The sequence below is a fragment of the Diprion similis genome, chromosome 3 (assembly GCF_021155765.1).
Source record: "Diprion similis isolate iyDipSimi1 chromosome 3, iyDipSimi1.1, whole genome shotgun sequence".
Lineage (NCBI taxonomy): Eukaryota > Metazoa > Arthropoda > Insecta > Hymenoptera > Diprionidae > Diprion > Diprion similis.
The window spans coordinates 3,523,903-3,534,302 of NC_060107.1; the positions used below are offsets into that span (position 1 = coordinate 3,523,903).

The window sequence follows — 10,400 nt, forward strand, 5'->3', positions numbered from 1 at the left end:
CATTTACGCAGTGACTAGAAATTTTTTTCTTAGTATTGCTCACTCTGCCATAAGGTTACAGTGATGCCAATAACGAATCAGCTGATTTTGACAGTTGGGGAAACATAACCTATATCGATTAACAACATCGTTACGAAGGATACTATAAAAATTATGGTAATTGTTTTTGTGAATGTAGATCTTGCAGTAGATTCGTCGGATGAAAATGTGACGAGGTATAATTTGCAATATAATCATTCAGATCCGTATGTCTATGCCATGATGAATTCATCTTTTGTATGCCTACATACATGCACCGATATTTATTCACTGCGTAGTAATAACACTTTATGGCATGCAGTTGTTTATCAGTAAAATGACATAATAGCATGATAATAAGTCACAAATATCTCACTCACGGCAGTCACATCAAAAGACTTGCATATTTGTTGGTCAAATTGTGATACAGCCAAGTCCCGGTCTGAAACTTTTGGACCAAATTACATACTTAATAACGTTATCTGTTATATGATACATCCAGTTTAGTGAAAGTTACAAACGAAATGTTATCAAATTTATATTCAATCATTAGTCATTGATTTTATCATTCAAATATCTTCTATTTGAATTTTATAAAAATACTAGTTCTCATCTAATAACATTGTTTTCGATTGAGTCTATCATTAGTAATTTCACGTGTAAGATTTTACGACTTCACAAATTTTTGAATACGGTCTTTTATAAAAATAAATAATCTACTATCTGATTCGAGTTTTCTTTTTAGAATGGAGTTCACTAGTTCAACAGCTGAAAACTGGAAAAAAGTTGTGGTATAATATTCTATTATATTATAATTATAGTATGTAAAATAAGCTATTTTTAGTTTGATTACATTAAAACTCGATATCAACCGTGACAAACCTTTCGAGATAAAAAAACATTTCCCGATATACTGTAAATTTAAAGAGACTACAGCTAGAGGTAATGATTAATTTTGGGGAGAAATAACAGATTAATACAAAAAGAGAATCTTAATCAATTGTATTTCTGATCTACTAACCATATTGAAATGGCAAAATATACACTCGCAAATCTGTCATATGACCGTATTGTTATCACAAACACAATTATTTTTTCAACTGAGAACACATGTATACATATACTATAATACGTGAATACAAAGTCAGCAACATGCCACCTCACGCGTACAACATTAATACATAGAAAATAATAACCAGCCTGAAAACAATTAAAATCAATGTTTAAAGATATTTGAAGATTTTTGGCGATTAAGTATTTCAGAAGTAAGCATTTTGCAAATAATACTTCAATCAGTTAATGAAGCAGGATCCTATTGAATTAGATTTTTATTCATTCATAATAAACTAACTTGACATCATTTCTCGATTCAGATTGAATTGCAATAGTTTCATGTTAATTAAAAATACAAACTTCTGTGATGGTTAAAGTTATTATGATATGATCAATATTGTCAATAAATCAATCGTATGTTGTATCCATCTACTTTCAGTTCGTATATTTCTTCTACAGAAAATGTTGGTGGCATGATACGACTAAGCAAATTAATCTTCGATGTCGAATTTACAATGTTACATTAGCAAGTATAAATAAATACAATTCGTAACACGTGATGAAAAGAGTTCATTAATTGATAGTTACACCACAATTCATTCTGTACTTTTCTCTCTCTCACTCTATCTCTCTTTCTCGCTCGTTTTTCTTCTCTTTTAATTTTGCGTTACACAGTAGTCTTTTATTTCTCATGTACACCACTGGTCAGAATTATGCATAGAAAGGTGTTCAAACTCCTAATAAGTGAGGGGGACGGTGATGTTGGTTTGTTTGTTTTTTAAATTTTTTTATTATTTTCGAAATTATCGTCCAAGTTTGTTTGGGAAGAACTTCAGACGGTTATTGCGTTACGTAGTAGTTCTTTTCTGCGGCTTTTGCCCCTTTACAACGGTGGGTCGACCCTTGATCAGTCCCTTCTTGCGACGCGCTGTCTGTAACATCAATTTCCAGCCCCCCATAATTTCAACTACGCTTCTGGATCATCTGGTGTATTTGTTACAGAGAACCAAACGATACGACGGACATGTCAAAAAATGTCTCTGAAATCGTTTCTAAGAAACATAATGCTCACCTTTTTGCTGAGAAATGAACTCGTTCTTCGATTAATCGTGCGCTCTGCTATTGGGATTCTGGGTCGATTAAACTCCTCTGGTTTCTTCACTCTGTGGAAAAAAACATAAAAAAATATACCAACTCAAATGAATATAGCAGAGGGAGTTTCAACATACGTAGCTGAAAATATGGAATAATCACCTGTAAATCCTAACAAGCCAATGCTCAGTGGTATATGCTTCGTCCAAATATGTGAGTTGAAAGTTTTTGTTGCCTATTTCCGCGTTACGAGTACGATCAAAGCCTGCGGGAGAGCGATAGTCGATCTTGACTTCTCCAAATCGATAATAACTCAGTTTGTACATAAGGGAATTGAGCAGAGTAGGAGAGCCCTCCGAATCAACTCTAAATTCTCCGCGCTCTGTAAAGTAGTCGCTTTCCCTAATATCTTGCGGATGTTCACCCTCGGCTATACGAACCATCCATAAAAATTTATTTATGTCGTCGCCAGAGTAACCGATCATCCCACCAAATATAACCAGCACATAATCTACATCCAACGTTGTCATTATATCGTAAGCAGCACTCTCATTCGAACTCATAGCCTTGCCCACTAAAGCTATGTGCGAGTTGTTCCATGTATTATTGTCCACAAGTGTTGTCCTGTTGGTGAATATTATTGAATTTAACAATTACTGATCTTTCACAGCAACAAAGTTTAAATGGAGTAAAATATCATAGACCTGAACAGCGAATAGAAAAATTAATATCTTCACCTATTGGCCATGCCCGCTATTTGATAGCCGTAATCCCACCAGCTCATTACTCTTGCGTCGTTTGGTGTATTTTGGGCAAGCCAGTAGTATGCCTCTCGGAAATCATCGAGTATTGATCGACCACCGTCATTGCTGTAGGATGCCAGAACTATAGAAGGACTAGAATATGCGTTACTCGTCACCCAGGTACAATGAACAGTGAACATCATTAGTAGCATCGAAATTCCAATGACGACACCGTTACGGAGATTTGCTCCGAGTCCGTCGCCTGAACCTTTTGGTCTCTCGTGTTTCATGCGCCGCAGTTTTCCCGCTTTATCATATAAGGCACGTCCAGGGCTTCGCTCTGTTTCTTCCTCGCTCTCCTCCTCGCTTCCCTCTCCACCTTCTCGATCACTTCCCTCTTTATCCTCCTCTTTTAAAAACAATTCCAGTAAACCGCTAAAAGCTACTCCAGCCAACATACATACGACCGGCGTCAGAGTAAGCATCAACCGTACCATAACACCGGCAAAGTACACAGCGCTTATAGCATATAAAACCACTGTAACAAATTCAAGGGAATTCGTATTAGATTTAAAATATTCTGCACTCCCAGATCATAGAGTTTAATTTTTGATAAACGATATTCAAGAGTGAAGACTCGAACCAACTTACCAAAAACGCGTTCGTCATTAATATGCTTGATACAGTACCACAACCCAACGGGAAAGGTGGTAACCAAAATATGCAGGTCAAAGAAGAAGCTGAACCATGTGGTAGGTTGATGTTCAGAGACAGAGGCAATTATGGGAATATGAATTTTAGCGTATCCTGTGTCCCATAGGGAGTAAAATCGTCCACTCCAAGGAGCAACGAGTCCCGAGTAAGTGAGAACAATTAGAATGAGCAGAAGGGCTGCTGCTGTAAGAGTTACAAAACCACCAAAGTACTTCATCTCAGACTTGGTCAGCATTGTTCGAAGATACCTGGAAGCGCAGCATATGATTAGCATGAGGTTTTTTGCAGTGTAAAATTATCGAGTTTTGTCTTTAATTTCTGTGACAAAACTGATTCAATTTGAAGTTCCTTGTTGATTGTATTACCTGAAAACTGCGACAAAGATCAGTAGACCAAACACACCTCCAGCAGCCATGTGTTCGGAAGTTCTTATCGGTTGAAAGCCAACAAATGGTATTTGCATACTGAGCAGTAGACCAAGAATGTAGAATGTTGTATAGCTTGTGAAAAGCCGATTGCTGTACCGATTCATGACCAACAGTGCAAATACGTGAAGTGGGATTAAGTTTATGATAAAAACATATCCTCCCCAGGCAGACACCATGTAAAAGTAGGATAGGGCAGTAAGAACAGCCCAAAATATCGAGCCAGTCTTAACCGACTTTACCCAAAGGTAGTAAGTGAATTGCAAGGCAAATATGGCAATGCCCTCATTGTCGTAACTGCCGGCTACGGACCTGGATATATATCCAGGAACGATAGCTATAAAGCAAGCGGCAAATAAACCGGCTCCAGCACTCCATAATTCTTTGGTCAAGAAGTAGGTTGATATGGCGGTTAGGCCGCTGAAAACTGGTGCCAAAAACACGCAAATGTCTCTTATGTGCACAGGAATGTTGAGGGAGTGGAGAATGTAGTGTATTGACCCAGATGTTATCATAAGACCTGGGTAGACCGTCCCACCAACGATACGACCCAGCGGGTACCATGCTCTTTCGTCAAACCAGTTCAGAAAATTATAAAATCCATGTTGTACCATGTATGCCGTTGCTCGATAATTGAACCTTTAACAAGAAAGATAAATTTTATTAAAATACTGAATCCTGTGTGAAAAAAATATTTTTCAATCTACATGGTTATTTTTCTCATATTATCTTCATCAGATAACTCAAAATGATTAGGGGGTTCACATAAACAATACCAGCTTTCAGAGTCAATGTTGTAAGAGCAAGAGATTTGAAGTGGTGAAAGGATCTGATAAGGTCAGCGATAAAAAGTTTCTTCTCACTTAATTGGTAAAGAAGGCAAGAACAATTGCTGAGTGAGGAGGTGTTGAAATGGAGAGTAATTTAATTACTTGAAATCAGTCTATAATAACTGATATGGATATATATAACCTGATATAGAGTTGGTTATCGGGAGGCGACTGTTTCCATAGAATTTAGTGAAATGAGAGAGGTAGAAAGTGGAAATTATGTGATGAAGTTGTACGTACCATGGGTCAAACTCATGGATAATGCTCTCGAAACGAATAACAGCGAATAATCGGGAAGCGAATCCCGATATCCAAGCGAGGAGCAAAACGGTAAAGGTGATCAACGAACTTAGACCGAATTTAGTTAGCGTTGAACTCTTCACCTGTCGTGAATTAGTCGGCTGTTTGTCGGGGAACAGGACTTTCTTCGCGTACGGTGCGTTCGCCTTCGAAGGCAGCATTTTTTAACAACCTCGGTCACTCTCTTATCCTTAAAAATTTTACCTGAATACAAGACTTATCACCAACACCGCCATACGCGCACAAAACACCGGTCCCCGCACGACACGCAAGCAAAGCAGACCACACGACGAAAGTAACGACACCACGAACGACACGTCAACTATCCGCATGATGGCCAACGCTAAAAAACATCCCTAGATCAAGGCCTGCGAAATGTAAACAGAAGCTGAAAGGAAACTAGGCTAGTCCCGCTTTTACTTTGAAATCATAAAAAAAATTTCATAACATAAACTTCCGCATGCATAATACACATTCGTTTATCAAACTTGATACTTTTTATTTATTTATATATGTGAACGTAGAACAGATGTTAATTATTTATAGATCATTTTTTACCTAATCTTATTTTAATCATGGGTATACATTATATCAAGTAGAGTGTATAACATTGCATAACTTACAATTAGCCTTGGGAGATAGGTTTGAGGTATGGGTTTTGAAATATTTTTTTTCATTATTAAATATAATAACATTTTTTATTATACAGAGTCAGATTATTTATGTTAAATACAAAAATACAATTTATATACTAGTCTAGGACAGAATTTTTATATTGCCTCTTGCTATTCAATTAGAAAACTCTGATATTATGCTTGTTGTTGAATAGAATTATCAATTACACATACTTAGCTCAACGTATGTTACATAATTTGATACTATGCACTGCGAATGATATATGTAATACCATTTGCATCAAGGTATGTACAAAATTTGCTCAACTTCGTGAGAGATTCAGAAACGTTTTAAAAGTACATCATTCAAAACGCTGTATGTGAGTATGATCCTGCAGTTTTTCAAGAGCCTGAAGATTGTCCCACCAAAGGGGTAGTCTATGTGTAAGGATAAGTTGAAACCACGGAGTGAGAGGGCAGTCCACGAGTTTCAAGAAATCTGGCATCTGTCGCCTGGAGACCCAACGAACTTCACTGACCTCATCAGCATTAGGATCAAGAGTTATGTTCGCCTTTTGAAGAAATAATATGTAGTCTATCTCATGCTCGCCCCAGTGACCGTCCCCAATATCGTGATAATGAATCCTGGTGAGGTACGTGAAGTCGTTCGGCTGAACCTGATTAGCGGGAATTCCCAATTCGTAAGAAAGCCGGCGTTGAGCAGCTTTTCGAATACCTAGTACATTTCGTTCCTCCATTTCTTCAGGTATCTCCGCCAGAGGATGACTGCAGCATGTGTTCGTATAATGAGCTGGGAAAGTGACCTGAAAAAAATTGATAGTGCAAATAAAAAGTAGACTGTTTAAATTATTGAATGAGAGGTTGGTAAAAATTTGATCAATCGTGAGTTTACTAAGAGCTGAAACTCACCTTGTTTGCCGATCGTTTTTGGAGTAACAAGTCCCCTTTTTGATTGAAAAGAAATATGCTGAACGCTCTGTGAAGAGGGATACTACCGTCTTGACCGACGCGATGGCAATCTCTCTTGGAAGCTTCTCCAAGAGGACGATCTTGGCTATCGACTAGAATGCATCGTTCTTCGAGTGCAGCTTCTTGCAGAGTAGCTGTCTGCATTTTGGCATAACGTCGCAAGGTTCCAAAGAGTGTTTCCCTCGCTATACGACGAACTTCTCTACTTGTGGCAAGCATTACGTGTAAAATTTATAACACGATATTCTCTCGATATGTTCGTTTAAAGGATAGTAAAATTTCGTCACAGGTTATAGAAACGCACAGGGTTCGTTTCTTCCTATACTTTCAACGTTGTTTTGCGGTTTGCAGCGATAGATCGCGACTCGATAGCCTTTATACAATAATTCTACTTTCATGAATTCTTATCTACTTATTCATATTTCTAAATGACGTCTTCAGTACACAATAAGAATGAATACGAATTGTTATGCATTGCGACACATTTGACAGTTTGACACGCATGCATCCATGTAGAAGGATGAAGTATATTACTAATAAGGGTACACGTATTGTACACACATTCATACAGTAACGTATTGTTAGATGGATTCTGACACGTTCGATATCCCTAGAAATCTTTCGACCCACAAGGCTCATCCAACCTAAGCGTCCAACACCGTTGGTCGTAAAATTTCTGGGGTTATCGGACGTATCAGAATCCTCAGAATCTATCTAAAAATGTATGTAGGTATATCGCTCTTCAGTCAACGGCTAACGTCGGCTACTTAGGCTACGTTCCGAAATAAACTTCCAGTATTGTCAACCATCTTTTATCTCTTTTGCGCTGTCAGGGTTGTGGGTAGCTTTGCCTCTGTCCTAGGGAGTTTGTAGCGTTGGCAGTTTGTTTCGGAACACACTTTTGGGCTACCACGGTGTTGCTATAGATAGGAGAGTTGATAAGGATAACGGACTGTGGCGGGATTTGTGCGTAGTGGCATGTTGTACGAACAATTGACTATCAACAAACGGTTCAAAGCACCCGAATCGTGAGTATTTAGCACCAATTCTGTCAGGCACTATTCCAACGTAATTTTGCGAGAGGAATCAATTGAGCGCAGTCCCAATACGCTGCGAGCAATGGATCAAGAGATCAAAATAATTTTCGGCTCAAAAATTCACCAACAAGTGAGGCTAACCCCTCTGGATTTTGAACCAAAATTTCGACGAATTTGAAAAGTGCTGCAATTCATTCTGTGAGGCAATATTCCGACGTAATTTTGCGAGAGGAATCGATTAAGCGCAGTCCCAATACGCTGCGAGCAATGGATCAAGAGTTACAGGCGAAAACCTGCTTATTTTCGTCCTCATTTCTCTGCTGTTGGTCCTACGCTCTTTGTCATGTGATTTTTGAGTTCGTGGGGGTCGATTTACTCCGGAAAGGGTCATACGAATCGATTCCGAGACGACAAATTTTCGGCTCAAAAATTCACCAAAAATTAAGGCTAACCCCTTTGGATTTTTGGCAAAATTTCGACGACTTTGAAAAGTGCTGCAATTATTTCTGTGTGGCACTATTCCGACGTAATTTTGCGAGAGGAATCGATTAAGCGCAGTCCCAATACGCTGCGAGCAATGGATCAAGAGTGACAGGCGAAAAACTGCTTATTTTCGTCCTCATTTCTCTGCTGTTGGTCCTACGCTCTTTTTCATGTGATTTTTGAGTTCCTGGGGGTCGATTTACTCCGGAAAGGGTCATACGAATCGATTCCGAGACGACAAATTTTCGGCTCAAAAATTCACCAAAAAGTAAGGCTAACCCCTTTGGATTTTTGGCCAAAATTTTGACGACTTTGAAAAGTGCTGCAATTAATTCTGTGAGGCGCTATTCCGACGTAATTTTGCGAGAGGAATCGATTAAGCGCAGTCCCAATACGCTGCGAGCAATGGATCAAGAGTTACAGGCGAAAAACTGCTTATTTTCGTCCTAATTTCTCTGCTGTTGGTCCTACGCTCTTTTTCATGTGATTTTTGAGTTCCTGGGGGTCGATTTACTCCGGAAAGGGTCATACGAATCGATTCCGAGACGACAAATTTTCGGCTCAAAAATTCACCAAAAAGTAAGGCTAACCCCTTTGGATTTTTGGCCAAAATTTTGACGACTTTGAAAAGTGCTGCAATTAATTCTGTGAGGCGCTATTCCGACGTAATTTTGCGAGAGGAATCGATTAAGCGCAGTCCCAATACGCTGCGAGCAATGGATCAAGAGTTACAGGCGAAAAACTGCTTATTTTCGTCCTAATTTCTCTGCTGTTGGTCCTACGCTCTTTTTCATGTGATTTTTGAGTTCCTGGGGGTCGATTTACTCCGGAAAGGGTCATACGAATCGATTCCGAGACGACAAATTTTCGGCTCAAAAATTCACCAAAAAGTAAGGCTAACCCCTTTGGATTTTTGGCCAAAATTTCGACGACTTTGAAAAGTGCTGCAATTAATTCTGTGAGGCGCTATTCCGACGTAATTTTGCGAGAGGAATCGATTAAGCGCAGTCCCAATACGCTGCGAGCAATGGATCAAGAGTTACAGGCGAAAAACTGCTTATTTTCGTCCTCATTTCTCTGCTGTTGGTTCTACGCTCTTTTTCATGTGATTTTTGAGTTCCTGGGGGTCGATTTACTCCGGAAAGGGTCATACGAATCGATTCCGAGACGACAAATTTTCGGCTCAAAAATTCACCAAAAAGTAAGGCTAACCCCTTTGGATTTTTGGCCAAAATTTCGACGACTTTGAAAAGTGCTGCAATTAATTCTGTGAGGCACTATTCCGACGTAATTTTGCGAGAGGAATCGATTAAGCGTAGTCCCAATACGCTGCGAGCAATGGATCAAGAGTTACAGGCGAAAAACTGCTTATTTTCGTCCTAATTTCTCTGCTGTTGGTCCTACGCTCTTTTTCATGTGATTTTTGAGTTCCTGGGGGTCGATTTACTCCGGAAAGGGTCATACGAATCGATTCCGAGACGACAAATTTTCGGCTCAAAAATTCACCAAAAAGTAAGGCTAACCCCTTTGGATTTTTGGCCAAAATTTCGACGACTTTGAAAAGTGCTGCAATCAATTCTGTGAGGCACTATTCCGAAGTAATTTTGCGAGAGGAATCGATTAAGCGCAGTCCCAATACGCTGCGAGCAATGGATCAAGAGTTACAGGCGAAAAACTGCTTATTTTCGTCCTAATTTCTCTGCTGTTGGTCCTACGCCCTTTTTCATGTGATTTTTGAGTTCCTGGGGGTCGATTTACTCCGGAAAGGGTCATACGAATCGATTCCGAGACGACAAATTTTCGGCTCAAAAATTCACCAAAAAGTAAGGCTAACCCCTTTGGATTTTTGGCCAAAATTTCGACGACTTTGAAAAGTGCTGCAATTAATTCTGTGAGGCACTATTCCGACGTAATTTTGCGAGAGGAATCGATTAAGCGCAGTCCCAATACGCTGCGAGCAATGGATCAAGAGTTACAGGCGAAAAACTGCTTATTTTCGTCCTCATTTCTCTGCTGTTGGTCCTACGCTCTTTTTCATGTGATTTTTGAGTTCCTGGGGGTCGATTCACTCCGGGAAGGGTCATACGAATCGATTCCGAGA

The 10,400-nt window shown here is 39.2% G+C and overlaps 2 protein-coding genes and 1 long non-coding RNA gene across 4 annotated transcripts; 1 reads left to right on the forward strand and 2 right to left on the reverse strand.

Annotated features, from left to right (window-relative positions):
• The first annotated feature begins 47 nt into the window (after positions 1-47).
• Positions 48-5,253, forward strand: LOC124404383. The gene is made up of 3 exons (XR_006929002.1): positions 48-156; positions 2,074-2,505; positions 5,244-5,253. It is a non-coding gene; the product is annotated as an uncharacterized LOC124404383 (long non-coding RNA).
• LOC124404330 (dolichyl-diphosphooligosaccharide--protein glycosyltransferase subunit STT3B) lies at positions 1,466-5,467 on the reverse strand. Of its 2 annotated transcripts, none has more exons than XM_046878380.1 (7): positions 5,116-5,467; positions 3,986-4,684; positions 3,558-3,868; positions 2,901-3,444; positions 2,326-2,787; positions 2,144-2,234; positions 1,466-2,038 (listed from the first exon to the last, which is right to left on the reverse strand). In XM_046878380.1, the coding sequence occupies exons 1-7, from the start codon at positions 5,334-5,336 to the stop codon at positions 2,012-2,014; spliced, it is 2,355 nt and encodes a 784-aa protein (XP_046734336.1). In that variant the 5' UTR covers positions 5,337-5,467; the 3' UTR covers positions 1,466-2,011. The 2 variants fall into 2 exon arrangements, with proteins under 2 accessions (XP_046734336.1, XP_046734335.1); XM_046878379.1 differs by having other exon boundaries at positions 1,466-2,003; positions 5,116-5,466.
• Positions 5,468-5,972: 505 nt separating this feature from the next.
• LOC124404368 (isopentenyl-diphosphate Delta-isomerase 1) lies at positions 5,973-7,286 on the reverse strand. Its single transcript, XM_046878453.1, has 2 exons — positions 6,720-7,286; positions 5,973-6,613 (listed from the first exon to the last, which is right to left on the reverse strand). Exons 1-2 carry the CDS (start codon positions 6,996-6,998, stop codon positions 6,152-6,154), a joined length of 741 nt encoding a protein of 246 aa, XP_046734409.1. The 5' UTR covers positions 6,999-7,286; the 3' UTR covers positions 5,973-6,151.
• Positions 7,287-10,400: the final 3,114 nt, after the last annotated feature.